Source organism: Spinacia oleracea, chromosome 6 (genome assembly GCF_020520425.1).
Source record: "Spinacia oleracea cultivar Varoflay chromosome 6, BTI_SOV_V1, whole genome shotgun sequence".
Classification (NCBI taxonomy): Eukaryota; Viridiplantae; Streptophyta; class Magnoliopsida; order Caryophyllales; family Amaranthaceae; genus Spinacia; species Spinacia oleracea.
In genome coordinates, this window is record NC_079492.1 from 44,433,885 (window position 1) to 44,456,323 (window position 22,439).

Genomic DNA, 22,439 nt, shown 5'->3' on the forward strand with positions numbered 1-22,439 from the left:
TTCAAGTTACTGGTTTCAGCTTTTTTTTTTAATTTTTAAAAATTGTTTTAGCGACTACTATTGTAGTCGGAAAATTGTCGACCAACAAAGTGGTCGGAAATTACCGACTAGAAAAGTAGTCGTTAATATTCCGACTACAATTTTTAGTCGGAAAATTACCTACCACTTTTTTAGTCGGTAATATTCCGACTAAAGCAGTTGTCGTTAATTTTCCGACTAATGTAGTGGTCGGTAATTTTCCGACTATTTATAGTCGGAAAAGTAGTCGTAAGTTTTTTCCGACTACTTTTTAGTCGGAATTTTGCCAAATTCCGACCAGAACATCACCGACAACCCTTTTCCGACTATTTTTAGTCGGTAAACTTTTTTCCGACCAAAAACGCTCTTTTTGCGACTATTTTTGGCGGTCGGAAATTTGCCTTTTTCTTGTAGTGAATGAGACATACCACATCAAGTCCGGGTGCGTTCAATCTATTCATCACCTGAATTTCAATTGTTTTTTTTTCTTCTGATTGAACTTATCTTATCTGAATTACAAACTTTTACATAAGGCGGTCTTACAAAAAAGACCACTTTGTTGTCATATAAGTTAAGCAATGAAATCAATGAGTTAAGCACTTGAACTAATTAGTTAAACACTGAAACTATTTAGTTAAACACTAGAACTAGTTAGTTAAGCACTAAAACTAATTAGTTAAACAATGAAATAAATTAGTTAAGCAATCAAAGTGGTCTTTCCGGTAAGACGGTCTTACATAAAAATTGCCGTATCTGAATTTATCTAAATTTATTACTCTTTCCGTTTCTGAATAAACGCATTACTTGGAATTTTACGCTATTTCATACCCTAACTTTGAGTTGATTTTCTTTTTTTACTAACATATAATATGTTATTGGATTGGTATAATATCAACTTTTTATAACTTTATGAATAGACAATTAGAAATAATTTACTGGTCAAAATTGAGCATTGAATTGTGTCAATTAAAATGATGCATTTATTCAGAAACGAAGGGAGTATAACTTATAAAAAATGATTTTATTTATAAATTATTCTTGAATAACCCTAAATTCCTAGGGGTGAGCACGAATCGGATATCTGATCCGAAATGTGATTTCGGATCGAAAATCTGTCCGCGAAATTTGTAAAATTTGATATTTGTATCCGAACAAAAAATACGGAGATCCAATATCCACATATCCGAAATTTTTCGGATCAGATACCTCGAGTATCTGATATCCAACTTTTTAATTTATATATTTTTTTTATAACTACTTCGGTGACTTTTACTGTAGAATTCGTCATTCCTACATCTATTTACTACTCCCTCCGTCCCGGAATACTTGGCCTGTTTTCCTTATCGGGTCGTCCCTTAATACTTGACCTGTTTCTAAAAATGGAAATATTCTAACAATATTATATTATTTCTCACTCCACCCCTATTAACCCACCTACCCCCTACTCCATACAAAAAATAATTAAAAATCCAACCCCTACTCTCCCACTACCCCACCTCTTAACCCACCTCCCACTAACTATATTAAAATAATACCCCACTATCAACTACTACCTATTAAATTAAATAAGTCAATTCAAGTCCCTTAAACTCTGTGCCGGTCAAACCGGGTCGAGTATTCCGGGACGGAGGGAGTACTTTGTATCTTATTTGTAGCCAGAGGCGGAGATGGGGGGGACCACTTAAAAAAGCAACATATTCAATTAAAGTTTGTATAATTTGACTAACTTGTTAACGTCTCTTGAGTTTTGTTTGTTTGATAATTTAAATGTGTCTCTCGTCCTTAATTTCACACTATAAGAAATTGTACTATTAATGACGGAAAATTCCGTCGTTAAATGCCAATAATTGTTGATTAATGACGGGATTTTCCGTCGCGAACCCGTTATAAAAGGGGCCGTTGAAAGTGTGATTTTTTCCTCTTGAATCGTGTCGGCTTTTAATAGACCTAACTATCAATGATGAGTCGGGGCCTCCGGGAATTCTCCACTTATAAAAGAAACGGATGTTACATTTCTTAATTAGTTCAACGATTGTGAATATATGGACAAAGAACCTTAATTAAACTGTTAAATACGCACCTTGGACGGTCAAGTACTCCTTTTGATCGTAATTATAAATGAAAAAACTGACTAACATAAACATCTGAGTAGGAGTAGTTGGATGTCGCCTCTTCTTTAAGTATAAAGAAATATGATCATCAACATTTGCGTCTGGATCGCCCTTAAGATAGATAGACAACAACCTGTGACAACAAATTAAGTAACACTTAATTAGTTAGCTTCATGAAAGAAACGTACCACATTTTGATTGTGGAGTTGCGCAACTTCAACCATCTTATTTGTTAGGGAAATGATAGGGATAAGAGTTATGATATATTTAGGGTTCTAGTAAGCTTAGAAAATTAGAGTCCTATGTTATCCATTACTAGTATTATATGCACGCGATGCGTGCGTATGTAAGAAACATATTTGTGTTATTAAATATAAATCTAAAATAACATGTAAAAAATATAATCTAAATGCGATGCGTGAGAATATAAGAAGCATATAAGTTAGATCGAGCCGAACGCATATAAACGGGTTGATTAAAATGGTAAGAATTTATTTAAGGGGCTAGATTGATTAAAATGTTTCTTTGGGCTTTCCTATTCGGTAAGTTGTCATTATATGCTCTATTCTACAAGTGAGAAGGGTATTTAGTAATCCAAGGGGGACACCAAAAGTGAATTTACTAAAATAACCTCAGCTCTTCACTTATATAATAGAGATAGTTATGTTATGGTTCCTTATATAAACTTATTACGGTATTAACCAAGTTATGGTTAAAAGCGATCTGGTTATTATTATTGTTCATTTTATTTTTTTGGTATAGCTAGGTATCAGAGTCAACCATAATTTTGAATTGATAATACGCTTCCGCGAAAAGTCTCAGGTGGGTATGTATGAGTTAAAAACCCATAGGTCGGATTTATCGTTAACCTTCTAAAGTCGAACATGATGAAGATCGATTTCACTGGGCCTAGGTTTACTTGGAGTAATAAGAGAGATCATGGAAGTGAACTTCTATTAGAGGGGTTAGATCGAGGTTATATGTCAAACGAATGGTTTTCTTCTTTCCCATACAGTAGGATTATCAACCAACCTATATTGGCTTCCAATCACGCAGCTAGCTATTATTTTCGAGAATAACCCAATTGAATTTAGGTAAAATAGGCATTACCAAATTGAGGAATGGTGTTTGAAATTTGACGAAGTTCGAATGTTAGTAGAAGAGGTATGGTTAATTTGATCATCATCTAGGCTCTCCCATGTTTATTCTCTCACGCAAATTGGCCACTTTGCAAGGCAAAATCTGCCAATGGTGCCTAAAAAATAGGAAGATTTGGGGTATTCCGGAAAAAAATATCAGAGTCCTTATCAAATGAAGGTCCGAGAGTGATTAATTTAGAATAGGGTAGGGCATACATGGGGAAAGTTGAGGAAACTTTTTCACATGCCTCAATGAACACTATCTATTCAAAACAGAGGGATAAAGAAAGATGGGTTACGAGGGGTAATTTTCCAACACCTTTGTTATATTCTAGGGTTAAGGTAAGACAAAAAAGGAATTAAATATGTACCTTGAAAAACCGGGAAGGAAGGTCAACAGCAGGTGCAAAGTGTGGTGGTAGATTCTTTGAAACAAGTCTTTAAACATGATTTAAATCCTCATCATAACATCGATGTCCATGTTATTCTAAGGGAGACGGACTTGCCACAAATGTCGGGTTTAAATATTCACATGCTTAATCGACCCTTCACATATCAAGATATTAAATGAAGCATGTTTTCTAGCTATGGCTAGTTCGAAATCTCTAGGGCCGGATGGCTACTCAGTTGGCTTCTTCAAAGAACATTGGAAAATTGTGGGTTCAACGGTAAGTAAGGCGGTTAAAATCTTCCTTATTACGGGGTATCTTCTAAAAGAATGAAATAATTCTCTCTTGGTCATGATTCCAAAGCAGGATGTGCCAGAGGAAGTTGGTCACTTACAACCAATTCGTCTATGTAATACCATCTACAAATGTGCCTCGAAGTGTATTGCTTAGCGGTTGAAACTGGTTCTTCCATCCATCATGATAGAGATAGAAATCTCTTAAGATATTTAATGTTATTAGACTTCTAGTCATAATTATGTACCTAATCCTATTAGGACTCTATATTGTAATCCCTATATATATGATCAATGGAATACACTCCAATTCAAGGAGCTTCTCATAATCTAGCATGGTATCACAGCTAAGGTTATCCACAGTTTCCGCAACATAAAAATATAATCTTTCTTTTCTTTCCTTTAAAAATATCACATCTTGAGTATTCTTTCCCTGGGATTAGCTTCCGCCTTTCACGTCCCTTAAATTGATTCTTGTGTCCACGTCTGCCCCCACATACGTGCCAGCCAAGTCTCTTGTTGCCGTCGCATCTCCAACCGCACAATGACTGACGGTGAATCTAAGCCACCAAGCTCGACCGAATACCACCCGGCCCTTGGAGTCAATAATATCAAGAACGCAATCCCCTTAGTTCTTGACCGCGAGAAGGTATAATACTCAAACTGGGTTGAATTATTTGAATGTCATGCTCATGCCTTTAATGTTCTAGACCATATAGATCCTAAAACTCCTAAACCTTCTGATATTTTTGAAACTATGTGGAAACGTCTTGACTCGATTGTGAAACAATGGATCTATGGTACTATTTCTTATGATCTCCTGCAATCTTTTCTGTGTCGTGGAGATACAGCTCAACAAATCTGGAACAAACTTAAAGGAATTTTTCAAGATAACAAGCACACCAGGGCAGTTTATCTAGATAATCAATTTACTACGTTGCACTTAAATAATTTTGCGGATATTAATGCTTATTGTACTCAATTAAAAGTTTTGACAGATCAATTGGCTAACGTCAACCAACCAGTGTCGGAACAAAAATTAGTCTTACGTCTTGTTGCAGGTCTTGTCAATACTGATTTTGATACGGTGGCTACCATGATACAACAAACGGATCCTCTCCCTACTTTTGAGAATGCCCGAAATCGGCTCTTACCTGAAGAGGAACGACGCTCTCATGATCATAGTGGCTCTCAAACTGCTTTTGTGGTCCAACCACCACCTCCGGTCGCCGCCCCAACTAACAATCAGCCAGCCCAACCAGCCCACAACTCCGGCGGGGGTGGTCGAGGCGGGGGTGGCCGCGGTCGGGGCCGTGGCAGAGGTCGGGGGCGTGGACGTGGCAGGGGGAACAATCAACCACGGTCCACCCCCACTGCTGCCCAGCCTAATAACTCCCAGCAACATCAGTGGGGCGCACCAACTGGGCCAGTCCAGCCCATGCAATGGCCAGTCCAGCAGCAGTGGGCAACTGCTCCAATGCATTACCCACAACAACCCATGCAGTGGGCGGCCCAACAACATCAGCAGCGCCCAAGCCATCCCCCTTCTCTCCTTGGGCCAGCAACTAGACAGGCCTATTGGGCCCAACCGCAGAGCTTTGGCCAGCAACAGCCACAGTACTACTCAGATCCCATGACTCCCACCGAGTTGGCAAACTCTTTTGCAACAATGACACTACCTCAAGATCAATCATGGTACATGGATTCAGGTGCATCATCTCATATGACAAATAACGGAGGTACACTCATGCCCCTATTTAATTTAAGCACTAATAATCATATTTTAGTTGGTAATGGTCATCGCATTCCGGTCACAGGTTATGGTCACACTACCTTGCCCCACCCCACACCATATTTAGCTCTTCGTGATGTTTTACTTGCTCCCCAAATAATTAAAAAATTTAATTTCCGTACGTAAATTTACCAATGATAATAAAGTATCAATTGAATTTGACCCTAATGGTTTTTCTGTGAAGGATCTTCGTACGGGGAATATAATCACGAGATGTAATAGCAATGGGGACCTTTATCCTGTTAACGCTCCTTCAACCTGCCTCTCTACTGCCCTCATGACCTTACCATCAACTACGTGGCATACTCGACTTGGACATCCAGGACCACATATTTTAAGTTTTCTTAGGTCTAAACAATTTATTTCTTGTCATAAGGAACATGATTCCAAATTCTCTAATTCTTGTCAATTAGGAAAACATTTACGTTTTCCGTTTCATATGTCATTAAGTACTACATCTTCTGCTTTTGATATTATTCATGCTGATTTATGGACCTCACCTATTCATAGCAATAAAGGCCATGGTACTTTTAGATGGCTTTACTCACTTTGTGTGAACGATCCCCCTACAATATAAATCACAAGTTTTCCAATCTTTCTTGAACTACCGACAATATGTTATCACGCAATTTGAACGTCCTGTTAAATCTTTTCAATGTGACCATGGGCGGGGATTTGATAACGACCCATTTAAGTTGTTTTGTGTCAAGAATGGAATAATTTTTAGATTCTCTTGTCCCCACACCTCATCTCAGAATGGAAAAGTCAAACGCATGATTAAGACTTTAAATAACATGTCTCGCACTCTCCTTTTTTCATGCTTCCATTCCTCCTCCTTATTGGGTAGATTCCTTAGAAATGACAACATACTTGGTTAATATCTTACCCACTAAGACACTCACTAATAAATCACCAGCATAAGTTTTATTCCGCAAAATCCCCTCCTTTGACCATATTAGGATTTTTGGGTGTCTATGTTTTCCTAATCTCTCGGCCACCGCCAAACATAAGTTGGCCCCACGTTCCACCCCGTGCGTTTTCTTAGGTTACCCTTCTAATCATAGGGGGTACAAGTGCTTAGATATCTCCTCTATGAAAATTATTATCTCTAGACATGTCACATTTGATGAAAATACCTTCCCCTTTCGGAACTTAGACCATTTTAAGAATTCTGACTACATCTTTCTAGACTCAAGTGAGCCCAGCCCACTTTTATCCCATATATGGCAGCAATGTGCTCGTGCTGGCCCAAATAGGGACGGCCCAAGTGTGCATCCTCCGGGTGCCACTGGAATTTCTGCTCCGCGGTTGGGTCGTGGGTCTGAGAAATCCGCCACACCTAACCCAAGGCAATCAACGTGCCAGCACACCATGCAGCCAACCTGTCCAACCCAAAACTCACGGACCCAACCTCTAACCTCAGCGATGTCCCCTTCCTTGCCCCAAGTCGAACAGGCCCATAGGCCCACTCCTCCTTCCAGCGCTGCCCAGCATATAAACTCCCCTGACATCATGGGCCTGCAACATAACCCAATCACTCCCCCCCATTCTCCTGCGGTCCAACGAGGTCACGTGACTCCAGTCCCTTTCTCACTGGGCCATCGCACCCCACACGTAGCCCAACTGCCATATACACCACCCCCTCTTCGTGGTGTTCCCCCCTTCGACCCACGAGGCCTGCACCTCCCTCCCCCCGCATTACTAGGAGCCGCCATGGCATATTCAAACCAAATCCCAAGTATGGTCTCATTGTCCAACCTACTGGCCCTACTCTCACCCGCTCACCCATTCCAAAAAATCACAAACTAGCCTTGACTGACCAGAACTGGAATGCGGCAATGCAAGATGAATATAGTGCTTTAATTAATACTGGGACATTTGGAATTGGTTCCTAAACCTACGGGGGTGAATATTGTTAATTGCATGTGGATTTTTTCTCATAAAGAAAATGATAAAGGTGACCTTTTACGGCACAAAGCTAGACTTGTTTGTGATGGCAGGTCACATGAAAAGGGAGTCGATTGTAATGAAACATTTAGCCCAGTGGTTAAACCGGCCACTATTCGGACCGTTTTGGGCCTTGCTATGGCGAGGCGTTGGTCTATTCACCAACTTGATGTTAAAAATGCCTTCTTGGATGGTGATCTCCAGAAGACGGTCTACATGCATCAACCCCCCGGTTTTGTTGACAGACGGGCTCCCAACTATGTCTGCTTACTTCGTAAGGCACTTTATGGCCTCAAACAGGCACCTCGTGCATGGTACCAACGGTTTGCTCAATTTCTAATACAAATGGGGTTTGTTATTTCCAAAAGTGACACATCTTTGTTTACTTTTAGGCATGGTGACGATATGGCGTATTTATTGCTTTATGTTGATGATATTATTTTATGCACATCTTCTGACGCTTTGCGGGACAGATTGATCTCCCACTTGAAAACTGAATTTCCAATGTCTGATTTGGGCCCTCTAAATTATTTTTTGGGAATATCTGTTTCTCGTACTCCTTCTTATATGCTTCTCTCTCAGCAAAAGTATGACAGGAAATTTTGGAACGTGCAGGCATGGGGACTTGTAAGCCTGCTGCCACTCCTGTCGACACTAATGCAAAGCTCAGTGCAGATTCAGGTCCTCCTGTGGCAGACCCAACTCTTTACCGCAGTTTGGCAGGTGCACTTCAGTACCTTACTTTTACTCGCCCTGACATTGCCTATGCGGTTCAACAAGTATGCCTTTTTATGCATGATCCCCGGGAGCCTCATTTTCATGCATTAAAGCGCATTCTTCACTACATTCAGGGCACCATTGATCACGGATTACACTTATATCCTACATCTACTTTGCGCTTGATTACTTATACTAATGCAGATTGGGGTAGGTGTCCTGACACTCGCCGTTCGACTTCAGGATATTGTTGTTTCTTAGGTGACAATCTTATTTCTTAGTCTTCTAAGCGTCAGCCTACTCTTTCTAGATCGAGCGCAGAGGCGGAATATAGAGGCGTCGCAAACGTCGTTGCAGAGGTATGTTGGCTACGTAACCTTCTTCTTGAGTTACATTGCCCTCTTCGTCAGGCCACCATTGTTTATTGTGATAATGTCAGTGCTATTTATTTATCTAGCAACCCGGTCCAACATCAGCGCACCAAACATGTGGAAATGGACATCCACTTTGTTCGTGAGAAAGTAGCATTGGGTCATGTCCGGGTGTTGCATGTTCCTTCACGGTATCAGTTTGCAGACATTTTCACTAAAGGCCTTCCTCGACAATTGTTTTTGGATTTTAGATCCAGTGTTAGCGTACGACCTCCTCCGGCTACGACTGCGGGGGTGTGATAGAGATAGAAATCTCTTAGGATATTTAATGTTATTAGACTTCTAGTCATAATTATGTACCTAATCCTATTAGGACTCTATATTGTAATCCCTATATATATGATCAATGGAATACACTCCAATTCAAGGAGTTTCTCATAATCTAGCACATCATTCTGCCGACTCAACATGCATGCTTTAATATCAGGTAGATACATGGCTGATAACATTCGCTTGAGTCATGAACTGATTGGCAAAGTCAATAAAAGATCGACAGGGAATGGGTATTTAGGAGCATGAGATTGAAGCCAACTCTCGGGTTTAATTATTTATATTGTGTTCTCTTGAGTATTTTCTTGAGTCATGAACTGATTGGCAAAGTCAACTCTCGGGTTTAATTATTTATATTGTGTTTCTAACCACTAACAAAATTAAGTTGGTCTCACACCTTCTCTCATTCAATCAAAAAAATAAATAAATAATATCGCGTTAACTTTTATCACACCTACTTTTTTAATAAAACTAGTATGTAACCCGGGCATTGCCCCGGGTTTTGACTTTTATTCGGGGTTTTTAAAAAAAAATATGTGTACGTAGAGATGCTGTCATCATCAAATTACGGTGGTGACATAAGATTAGTGGCCGATCAACAACCTCCCCGATTAAACCCCACATCCAAAAATCTAAACAAAGTCGGATTCTTTTCTTCAAAGTAATAATTGTACATTTATGAATTAAGTAATCATGCATTCATTTTTTTGCATTCACTTTTATTCAATGTATATGTTTATTGTAAAAATAATGTATAGGCTTATATGGAAAGATATTACATAAGTTGTAGTTGGTTAAGATGGTAAGAAGTGTAACTTTTAACAAATTAAAGAGGTTTGCTGTTCGATCCTTGTTAGATGTTTTTTTGGTTGTAATGACATGTCATGATGCTAATTAGTGGTGACGTGGCGTAATAAGGAGAGGTTTACGTGACACGTATAGGTTATTCAAAACGCCTTTTAATATATTAGTATAGATAACAATTGATAAACAAACAATTAATATATATATATATATATATATATATATATATATATATATATATATATATATATATATATATATATATATATATATATATATATATATATATATATATATAAAATTAAAACTCTAAAATGCATGACATCTCTCCATGTGCCGCGATGATTTGACAGTTGACATTGTATAGCCACCATGTCATATACATACATTATTGTTTATTTGTGTTCTCATAAAAAATGTTGTTATATATCTATCTTTGAACTCATGGCCTCTCCTATGTTAATGCAAATTCTTAACAGTCACTCTAACAAAACAACCAATGGCTCTAAAATAATTGAAAATGAAAAAGAGAATTAAAAATCGTACTTATGATTTATAAATGTAAAATTTCAATGCTCAAGCTTATATATTTGAGTAAAATGATGTTGCACTTTCTTTTAGCTAATCAAATGTGGTTTTTCCTCAAAAATGTATTTCCACTTTGTAACTTGATATACAATTGTACCTTAAATTTTTTCTTATAATTCATAAGTAAAGATGTACAAAAAATAAAATTTTACACAAATAATACAAAATTAATCAAAGTTTTAAATTAGCGATTGTTGGTTAAACAATTTTATTTTTAAACTGCATATATAATCAAATTCATAATTGTCAAACCGTGTACATAAAGAAATTCACAAGTTAATTTTTTTGGTGAAAATTTATACAAGTATTACTACTTTCGTTTCAAAATATTTCAATTATTATTTTACACAAATATTAAGACAAAAAGAGAAAGTGTGTAAAAAAGTGCGTGAATATAATAAAATATGGCCGGATAAAGTAAGATATATTTGAAAAAAGTGGATGGGTGTAAAAAATAATGAATAAAATATGAAAAATTGAGTGAAAAATTGTAGATGTTGTGAAGGTAAAAAGGATAAGATAGTAAAATCTCAAGTCCAAAAATAGTATTGATCGAAACACAATGTAAAGTACATTGTGAAACGAACAAAAATGAAAAGTGTAAATATCATTTAAAAACGGAGGTAGCAAGTGAATTTGAAATGACTAAAAAAAGCTCGAACTATATGCAACAATCGGGGCGTCGCTCGAGACACTAACTAGTTATCACCTTAAAACTTTACGGTAAGATGAGTATAACGAATAATGTGGAACGGAAGGAGTATAAAACTTGAACGTGACAGAAAAACAACTAAAAGGAACAAAGCTTACCATTCTTGATTTTCAAATTTAAATTCAGGGGTTTCAAATTCGCGGCACTTGGAATCTGCAAGTGATTTAAGCAGTTCTCTATATGATTTAATTCGAAAGACGAATTGATCCGGCTGTGTACCTCGGCCATATCGAAGTACTTTATCATCTTCTTCCGTTTTGAATGTGTAGTGTCCTGCAACAAACACGACAACCAACCATAAAAATCATTGTAAACTCTTGTAAATGACCTTCCGGCAATTTATAATTGTCAAACATATACGTAGATATTAGATATGATAATAGACGGTCTGATAAGAGATTAGTTAAATCAAATAAATAAGAATGTAATTTATGGTGGATTAATTAAGAAAAAGGGATAAGCGTGGGAGGATTTGCGAAGGCGGAAGTGTAAGAATAAAAGGGAAGACTGTAGATAAAAAGTTGATAAACAAAGGGAAAAAAGTTTAAAAAGACAAATTATGGGATAAAAGAGATAAAATGGCAAATGATAGAGTATTCCCTCTATTCAATATAGATGTCACAAATCTTTATTATTAAAAGGTTTTTATAAGAAAGTATACGTGACACATAGTGCTTTGTTTATGGGCCGTTCACTACATGTAATCTTCATATACATAAAAAAATGGCAAACATGATTTACGTAAGGTTTGAACACCTAACTTTGAATTTAAACAATGAAACTATTACTACTAAACTATTACATGTTTCATGTTTTTATTGCAAAATGATAATAATATAAGTAAATGTGGATGTTACTAATGTAGTATCCCATGACGTCGACCGAGCCTAAAAACTACTACCTCCGTTCCCGAAAGTTATTTACGCTTTTCATTTTAGTCCGTTCCTGAAAGTTCTTTAAACTTTCTTTTATTATCTTTTTAGCATACAAATTTTACATTTATACCCCTATTTGGCCACTACAACATGCAACACTTTAATATTACTTTTCATTCACTCACATTTTTGAACAGTTTATAGCCACTTTTTTTTCCCATTTGTTACCCCACCATCACATGTTCACCAAATTTTCGCAATCACCGTGTAAATAATAAGGATAAAGATCATTTAGGAACGGAGGTAGTAGTTCTTTTTTAAAGCTGGTGCATAATATATATATATATATATATATATTAAATCTGAAATAATATTATATTTATCGTGATTTGAATTGGATCTCGATGATATAATACATCAATGAAAGGTAGTAAATAATTTTAAGACCACAATGGATCTATGATAAAATCATTGTAGTTTTTGGAGAGCATTCAAAGTGCCATGTAGGATTTCCATGCCATCATATATGTAACTAATATTATTTCAGATTTATTAAAATAAAAATAGGTAAATAAAGACCCGTTAAAAGATAATAATAGGTTAATAGATAAATAAATAAATAAATAAATACTTAGTAAAAGATAACAATAGGTGGATTTAATAGGAGTCAACTACCGTGCTCTATATAATGCAGCTACATTACATATAAATAATAATAATAATAATAATAATAATAATAATAATAATAATAATAATAATAATAACCAGGTGGTGGTATTCGTCTTATTGTTGTGGGTACTGTTTGGCGACGTCTAGTTTCGAATGTTGGTGCTGTTATGGTTGGTCTGTTTTTGGGAAGTTATATTGATGGTCTTCAATTTGGTGTCGGGGTATCTGTTGGTGGTGAGGCAATTATTCATGCTGTGAATCGGTTGATTGAAGATCGGGGTTCTGTTGTGGGTTTTTCAATGTTGTGGGTGGATTTTCAAAATGCCTTCAATTTGGTTGATTGAGCGTCCATGTTACGTGAACTTCGTCTTCGTTTTCCGGGCATTTCGCGTTGGGTTGAATTCTGCTACTCTACTCCAGCCAAATTGTATTATTGGGAGCACACCTTATGGTCGTCTCAGGGAGTGCAGCAGGGTGATCCCCTCGGTCTTCTGCTTTTTTCTTTGGTTTTACAACCCCTGGTTTGTAAAATCAGAGACTCTTTTGATGTATGTCTTCAGGCATGATATTTGGATGACGACACTATTATTGGCGACACCTTGGTGGTGGGGAAGGCTCTACAGTTGATTATGGAGGAAGGGCCTTGTCTCGGGTTACATATTAACGTGGAGAAGACTGAGGTTTTCTGGCCTATAGAGGACCCTCGAAGCAGGCTTGTGGGAGTCTTTCCCGCTGATATTGCTCGTCCTTTACATGATGTTAAGTTGCTTGGGGGTCCCGCTAGTTCCAATCCAGCTTTTAGTGGTGAGCTTGTGATGTAGAGGGTGACCAAGACCATTGAGCTTATTGATAAGGTATCTCAGCTTGATGATCCTCAGTGTGAGTTGCTGTTACTTAGGGCATGTACCGGGGTTTCTAAACTCTACTTTGTTTTGCGTACTTGTCCTCCTGGTATTTTTGAGGCGGCTCAACGCACATTCGATGAGGCTCTTCGTTCTTCCTTGGAGCGTATTGTTACTGCTTCAGGGCCTGACTTTGGCGAATGGCAGTGGCGACTTGCCACCTTACCTTTTTCTTTTGGCGGGCTTGGTGTTTATTCCGTAGGTGATGTTCGTCATTATGCTTTTCTTGCTTCTCGTTTGCAGTCTTTTGGTTTGCAGACAAAGATTCTACGGCATGTTGGCATTGTTGGTCCTAGTCGAGCATTTGAAGATGCTTTGAGTCTGTTTAATGGAACGATGGAGTATGAAATTCTGAGTAACCCTGGTGAGGTCGCTGCCCCTAAACTCATAAAAAATTGGCAGATATATATTTCACAAAGGTTACTGCATCTGCAGAATCCACATTCGATCTCTCTATCTTCTCGACAATCGGCTTTGTGGAAATCGCAGCATGGAGATCACACCTCTGCTTGGCTTCGTGCGATCCCCATATCAGGTTTGGGACAGACGATGAATGCTAAGGCTTAACGATGTGTGTTGTGTTATCGGTTGGGGGTTCCTTTATTCTCTGTTACGGCGCCATGTTTTGCTTGCTCCAGGGTCTTTGCGGGAGATATCTTCGGTGATCATGCGGTGTCATGTGTTGGCATTGTAGGCATTAAACATCGGCATAATGTGGTTCGGGATACCCTTGTTGATGTTTTTTATTGGCCTGGGATCTTGGCTCGGAAAGAAGGCTCTACGACCTGCAGACGTGTTGCTTTACTCTTGGGATCGGGGATGTGATGTATGTGTTGACTTGACGAGATATTCTCCTTTGACACAATCTGGGTTGTTTGGCTTTGTCCAGGACCGGGTTGTGGCTGATGCGGCTATTCGGAAGCAGGTCAAGTACAAAGCACGTTGCTGGGAAATTGGGTATGACTTTCTTCCGTTCTCTTTCTCCTCTTTGGGGAAGCTGGATAAGGATGTTGTTGCGTTGTTGAATCAGGTTCAGAAGTTCTCTAGGACTGAGGACATTGGGGCTCGTGCTGCTGCTCATATTTTTACCAGGATATGCTTTTGTATAGCCAGAGGAGTGGGGGCCTAGATTGTATCTTGACTTCCCACTAATTATTTGTAAAATGATTGACTTTGTTAGCATTTGATGCCCTCGAGTTCATGGCTAGGGTCGCACGGGTTGCTCAGAGTAACACGGCTACTGCTAACACTCGTTCTTTCCTTTTTCATCGTTTGTGTTTTGCTTTGAATAAGGGTGTTGGAGCCCAATTAGTGGCTAGGCTCTCATCCAACTTTGTGTAATCGCTTCTTTTATAATAATAATAATAATAATAATAATAATAATAATAATATTAATAATATTAATAATATTAATAATAATAATAATATTATTATTATTAATAACAATAATCTCATTAAAGAAGGGCTATTTATGACAGGCTTAAATCATGTCTTTTAAATGAATTATTCTACGACATGGTATCTAATTACCGACATGATATGATATATGCGATGAGGAAGTCAATTATGACGGCCCCTTTCTCGACGGGATTGCGAAAAAATCACGTCGTAATTGTTCTTTTACAACGACAAGTCATGTCGTTAGTACTTTTACCCCATAAAAAAAGTAACAAATCATGCATTTCCTCTATAATTTTACTTTATTGATCCGTGAATCGCACGAGCTTAATTATAGTATTATGTATATAGAGTAAAAGGCAACTCAAGATACTTAAAAGTTTCTCCGGTATAGTGTAAAAGTTATTTATTTTTAGTAATGTAAATTTTCAATTTACTTAAAATTATCCCTCCAATATCACTAATAATTTATAAAGATAATTATGTAAACCTTAACAATGTTTATTCATAAAAAAATCTATATAAAAGTTAATCAAAACTTATTTAAAATTTTCAAAAACTGAGTAAAAATTACACAATATACAATATAAATTTATTGTACACTAGATACATGCAAGACCTTCTATGTAAATGTTACAATATTCTATTTAAATTTGTTTCAAAGATATAGAATGAGAGAATTAATCATGTTATTGGCGTTTTTTTAATTTTTTATTTCAAGTTTTTGGAGCGGATCCAAAAGAAGTTCAAAAATAAATTATTTTTTAACCCAAAGACCATGCCGGTTATTACTGGTTCGAGGTTGGTTCACCGGTCCAGTCCGCGCTTTCAAACGCGCTACTAGAAATTCATTTAGGGTGCGTTCTGTTCAACTTATTTGACCTGAACGTATCTGAACTTATTAGAACTTATTGAAACTTATCTGAACTTAATGTAACTTATTTAAAGTTATTGGAACTTATCTGATTTCTTGAAACTTATTGGAACTTATTACTAATAATATTAATAATAATAAAAAACAATTAAAATAATAAATAATAAATAATAAATAATAAATAATAAATAATAAATAATAAATAATAAATAATAAATAATAAATAATAAATAATTAATAATAAATAATAAATAATAAATAATAAATAAATAATAAATAATAATATTATTATTAATATTGGAACTTATCTGAACTTATTGGACCTGAAACTTATTTTTTTTAAGGAGAACAGAACACACCCTTAGATGTGCATAATGAGCGCGTCAACTGTTAGGTAGTGACAGCGTGGAGGTTGCTAGCTTTACTAATTTTATCCAAATAATAATTCAAGTTTGCCGACAAGGAGCATATCATTGAAGTTTCTCGTTGAAGTTTTTATATTATGCGAAAACAAAACTACTAGTACTACACGTTACATGCAAAATAGCGATGCCTTATAAAAAACAATTCAACATTATTCACTACTTGTAAAAGTATAATAAAATCAGGAGAGAGTGATAAATTAAAGGATATATAATATGATAGAATAGCATGTAACTACTAACTTGTAATTTCAATTCGTATTATTTTGGGTTCTATGACGGTATAGAATTACACGTTAATTGATTGATGCTACTAATAGTGTGTTTGATAAAAGGAGTTTAATGAAAAAAACGTGAATAAATATATGTAAATAAGAAGATTTTATAATTTTAGGTAATGAAATTGGAAAAGTGTGGAAAAGAAAACACAAATTCTTATTTACATGGGTTGTACGATAAATATTGTACACCGAAGTTAAAGTTGACGTAAAATGTTTAAAAGTCACCATTATATATGTAAAAGTTATCTACTTTTTAGTAATAAAATTTGGTATAAGAACAACAAAAGTAGAACAAATCAACATTCAAAAACAAAAAGAAAGAACGCACCATTTTGAGGGAGAGATGTTGGTGGTGCAACCGGTGGCGAAGGTTGCGAGATCGACGACGAAGGCTGATTATTCTTGTTTGTCGTTGAATCGAGCAACGTATTTAGCTTACGTTGTAACACATCCATCTGAACTAGCAAATCCTTAAGCCTTGTTTCATAGCTCTCTTTCACTTTAGTATCATCACTACTATTATCCTTGTCGTCTTTTCCAACCTTTGGCTTTGGCCCGTTGTTATTACTATTAACAACATTTGTGTCACCTTTAATTGCGATTACTATCTTCCCTCCTTCTATTTCACGGCGGTTCCACACCATAGTGATTGTAGGCTTCACCTGGTGGTTTGTATAAGAGTGCTTGTGTAAATATGGGTTTGACAAGCCAGCTGATTGAGCATTTCATACTCCCTCCGTCCCTTAATACTCGCACCGGTTTGACCAATGCGAAGTTTAAGGTACTTTAATCGACTTATTAATTTAATGAGTGTTAGTTGATAGTGAGTTATTTTATAATGTGTTTTACGGTTACTATTGACACAAATATTAAGAAAAAAAATAAGAAAAGTGTGTAAAAAAAGGTGGGTGAATATAATAAAATATATATGGAAAAATTAAGTGAGTGAGGGAGCGTAAAAGGTGAGTGGATGTAAGAAAAAAAATGAATAAAATAAAAAAAGTGAGTGGAAAGTGATAAATGTTGTGAGGTAAGAGGGGTAAGATAGTAAAGTTTCATGTCCACAAATAGAATAAAGCATGATGTAAAGAACATTATGAAACAGACTAAAACGAAAAGTGTAATTATCATTTTTGAAAATGAGGTAGCTAGAATATGTAAGTATAGAGTGCTAGACTAAATATGATTCTACACCTGGCCGAGGCACGACATGACCTAGCACGAAAAGCACGACCCAACACAGACACGAAAAAGCATGACCCAGCATATATAATTGCACGAAGTCGTGGGTACGTTGTGCGCTGTGCTTGAGTGGCATTTTCTTAGAAAAGCACGACAAAACAAGATAAATTAAACACGTTAAATTTAGTAAAATTAGGCTTAGGCTCAGCCCGTCACAAGAGCACATGGGCTTGGGCCATGCCTTGACCGCCTTCTTAAAATTTTCGGCACGTTCCAACCCGACACGGAACAAGTGGGCCTTTGTGTGGATCGGGCCCGTTCAATCCCAAGGCATAAAGCACCATTCTACCCGACCCACAACCATATTTATACTAGACATCCCTAAGAGCGAGGGTAAGCCCTTGTCCAAAATCCGCCACTAGATTACGAGGTCCTACAAACGTATGATAACATTTTTTTTGACTAAAATTGTCCAAAACCACACCGTTTTAGTCTGTTTTAAAAGACCCCAAAATTCCAAACGGCAAGAACTCAGATCTTAAAGCTAAGATTAATTCACCAAATACGGAGTATCCCTTAGTTCATCCCCTTTGTATCAAAGATAGATTAATTTCATATCTAATATAATCACTCTCAGGCCATAACTTGTCTAAATGTTCACTAATACATACTACGTACCTTCTTTTTTATATTATTTTTATGCAAGCTTGGAACGTAAAATTAAAATATAAAGAGTTACTCCCTCCGTATTTTAAAAAAGATACACTTTTCTTAAATGACCGTATTTTAAAAAGAAATACACTTTTATTTTTTGACATTTTTTGGTCCCCACTTCAAATGTATTAATATTACAAACTTTTAGGAAAGACGACCTAACGGTTAAACCATTTTTATGCACTTTAATTAATTAGTTAAGCACTTAAACCAATTAGTTAAGTCTGAAATTCAATTAGTTAAGCAGCGAAACCAATTAGTTATGCAACCGAACCAATTAGTTAAACACTGAACCAATTAGTTAAACAATGAAACTGATTAGTTAAGCAATGAGATCGATTAGTTAAATTTTCATGAGTTTAGTTAATAAGAAGTTTGTTAAAAAATAATAACTATTCAACTCATAAATTTAACTATTTGTCTTTATCCTTATCTATTTTGTTATTCAATTAGTTATAATTTTATTACTTTTAGTTATGATTAAACTAGTTTATTTAGTACCAAAAAAATGGTCTAATCGTTAGGCGGTCTTACACAAAAGTTTATGTATTAAATATTTCTCTTTTTCTTGTGATCCACGCACTTACTCATGTCATCTTTTTACTATAATAAATAATTCACTTACTACCCCACCTTCATCTTATTTTAATAAATTAAACTTACTGTACCGGTTAAAGTATACTCCTTCCGTCCTTTAATACTCGACATGTTTTGACTTTTTGTACTATTCACATAATTCACTTTGACCTTATTTTATTTCTAGTATATGAAAACAAATGTTAGTATATAATATATTGTTGGCTCCATCTTAATATATATTTTCAAAATATTAATATTTTTATAAGTTTTTATAATATATAGTTAAAGAAATTGGTGGTCAAAGTTGTGCATTGGCAAACGTGTTCGGTCAAAACAGGTCAAGTATTGAGGAACGGATGGAGTATCTCTTTTTAAAATACGGAGAGAGTACAAGAGTACTGCATACCACCATACCACCATACCACGTACTCCGTACTTCGTATATGTGTACGAAGAAGTTACTACACGATGCAGAAGTATAGAGTTTTTTTTTTTGAACACTTACCAAAATGACAAAAACAATCTCAACTGTATTGATGTTCAAATTTGTGTATAAACTCTTAAAAAAAAAAAAAAGCTAAAAACAATAGGAAACAAAGGGAGTACGCACCTGGTACGCTGCCCATCCGAAGAGATCATTAATCCGATAGTAGTGAATATTACTAAAACTCAAAGTCGAAGTGGGTGAAGATGATGCAGAAGGTACAATTTCAGATTCCAGATAGCAGTAACCCTCACGATTGATCAACAAACGTGATTGTAGAAGATCTGAAGCTAACTTCTTAAGATCATCGCCTTTGATAACACGGCCAAAGATATCTAACGATTGATGTTTGTATTGATTTCCTATTCCAACTGTTTCTACAAATTCCCAATCATCTTCTTTGACATGGGGGGAATGAAGACCCTTTAACTTCAATACTGATACATGTTCCTTTCCACCATATCGGAGAAAATAGTTGGTTTCGTCTAATTTTAGGGGTATCATCTCGGTTACCAGAAATTAAGGTGCTTTCTGATAAATTTTTCTAAAGGAAAATGGTTGAAATTAATTAAACAGATGATGGAACTCTTGGAGATTGTTCTTAGCTTATTGGGTTTTTCTAGTCCTTAAAAAAAGTTATTTAAAATGACTTGGTGATCGTCAACTGTCGGTGATAGTTGCATTTTTTTTATGATATAGTTGCATTTTGTTTATTTGCAAATGGCAGAATTCGGTCACTGACTCTGCAACTCACTAGCGCATTTAAGGTGCAATCAGGCATACCGTATTACCGTGTATTTGAGTAGAAATGTGAGAGGGGTTATTAACCGTATATAAAATACTCTTATGGTCTGTTTAAAATGATAGAATTGACCAAAATACCTTTTTGGGAATTAAAAGGATTTGTATTTGAATTTGGCCCAAATACAAAATTAAGTCCAATCTTTGGCATTTGAAATCCACTCTCATATGCCGTCATTTGTTGCTGTCTCTCCATGTCTCTCCCCTTCTCTCTCTCTCCGATCTGCTCCCCGACTCCCCGTCCACCGCCATTGATAAACTTCTTCCAAACTCAGATCTGATTTTCTCTCTCCTCTCAACCTCCATCAATCCTCACTACTCTTGATTTTCTACCCGACTAGCCCGTCCCTCGCAACCTTCTTCGCCGCCTCAAAGCTTCTTTGTCGCCGTTGCCGTTTCCGTTTCCTTTGCCATTTTCGTCGACTGTTCATCGATATCCGGCTCAACATTTTTATCCATAATCAAGACGATTCACATGCACCTTCTGATAATAAACGAATTGAGATTCAAAGATTTAGGGTTTGATTTTCCCCAAATTTCAATATAGTGAACAAGATGATTTTTATTTTCTATAGTCATTGTTGATTAATAAAATGATTCTTGGATTAGCATATTTTAATTTTGGTTAATTGACATTTTTTTCGATTTTGATTCAAATCATTGAATTAGCTTCTTCAGGTTGAATTATCCTATTTAATTGTTTTTCAATTAACACATTTTCTTCAATTTTTATTCATACATGTGTACTAAGTATACTGAATACTAAATGATATATTGATATGAGTGATTAAATTGTTAAAAGTGGAAAAATAAAATAAGCTGCCATATATTGGGCTGGAAATACACAACTTTGATTCTTAATTAAAAAGTTAGTTTTATTATATATATGAAATAAAAAAGAGTTAAGATGTTAGAATAATTACTTTATATGTTGGATGAAATAATGAGCATACTTCGATATTTCGGAATTGAAATTCTCATGTTTCCCAAACACTAAATTAGGAATTGAATTCTAAAATTTCAATTCCATAATTTGAATTACATAATTTGAAATGAATTTCACGTTCCAAACGCAACTTTAAGTGTATGATGCATGTAAGAATGTTTAGCGACTCAATGTATTTTGTATAGAGCAATAATTGGTTATGAATCAGGTTTTATGTTGTATTTGAAGGAATTATGTTATTAGACGTTTTCTGCAATTACTAAATATAAATAGGAATTAATTATGAAGATAATAAGTTAATTATTTTAGTAATCATATTTGCTTGCTAGAGAATAAATGTGATTAGTAGGACAATTTTTATTGGGCCTACAACTACAATATATTAATCCTATGAGGTCACACATTGATACCCCTAATTGCTATACCCGGGTTCAGCCAAGTTGGCTGTAACCCCCCCCCCCCCCCCAAAAAAAACGACGCACAACGTAGTTTTTGGAACAAAGGGAATTGCGTGAGCGCACGCACGACAAAGAAAAAAACGCACGTGATTATAACACAAGGAATCGCCTATAAATACAAAAAAAAAGACATTTCGAAACCTGTTTAAATTCATTTGCACGCAAAATTTTTCTCTCTCCTCTGCCCAGTCGTTGACCACGATTGTTTTCTCTCTTCTAAAACCGCCATTAAACTTCCTCCAACCGCCTTAATTTAGTTTCACTCTCTTCAAATTGTTGCTAAACTTCATTATAAACACTAAATTTGATGAGAAAATTAAAAATGAAATTTTTGTTCCTTTTTTTAAAATAAAAAACAAAGAGGAGAAAAATGGATGTTCGAGATGAAATTGACAAGAAAAAGTTTGAAAATCCACAGAAAAAAAGTAAGTAATTACAAATGATTATGTTGCTTCAATTTTATTTTAGAACTAAAATTGAAGCCTAATTTTGCTAAATTTTGTTCCATTTCAGAAATACAAAGTGTCCGCAGCAAAAACAACAAACGTATGTAATTTCAGTTCAAAATTCGTACATGCAGCTGGAATGTTGATTTTATTACTTACCTTCTGTTTAATATAATAATGTTCATTTTTTAAATTAT

At 35.8% G+C, this 22,439-nt stretch overlaps 1 protein-coding gene across 1 annotated transcript in view; it reads right to left on the reverse strand.

Annotated features, from left to right (window-relative positions):
* Positions 1 to 20,384, reverse strand: part of LOC110789397 (uncharacterized) — a 28,308-nt gene extending 7,924 nt beyond the window's left edge. Inside the window, exons 1-4 of the mRNA XM_021994057.2 lie at positions 19,718 to 20,384; positions 16,961 to 17,294; positions 11,310 to 11,484; positions 2,099 to 2,262 (exon numbers count right to left, since the gene is read on the reverse strand). Of these exons, the coding sequence (XP_021849749.1) occupies positions 2,099 to 2,262; positions 11,310 to 11,484; positions 16,961 to 17,294; positions 19,718 to 20,095 (1,051 nt within the window). The 5' untranslated portion in view covers positions 20,096 to 20,384. The remainder of the gene's footprint in view (positions 1 to 2,098; positions 2,263 to 11,309; positions 11,485 to 16,960; positions 17,295 to 19,717) is intronic.
* Between the last annotated feature and the right edge of the window lie 2,055 nt (positions 20,385 to 22,439).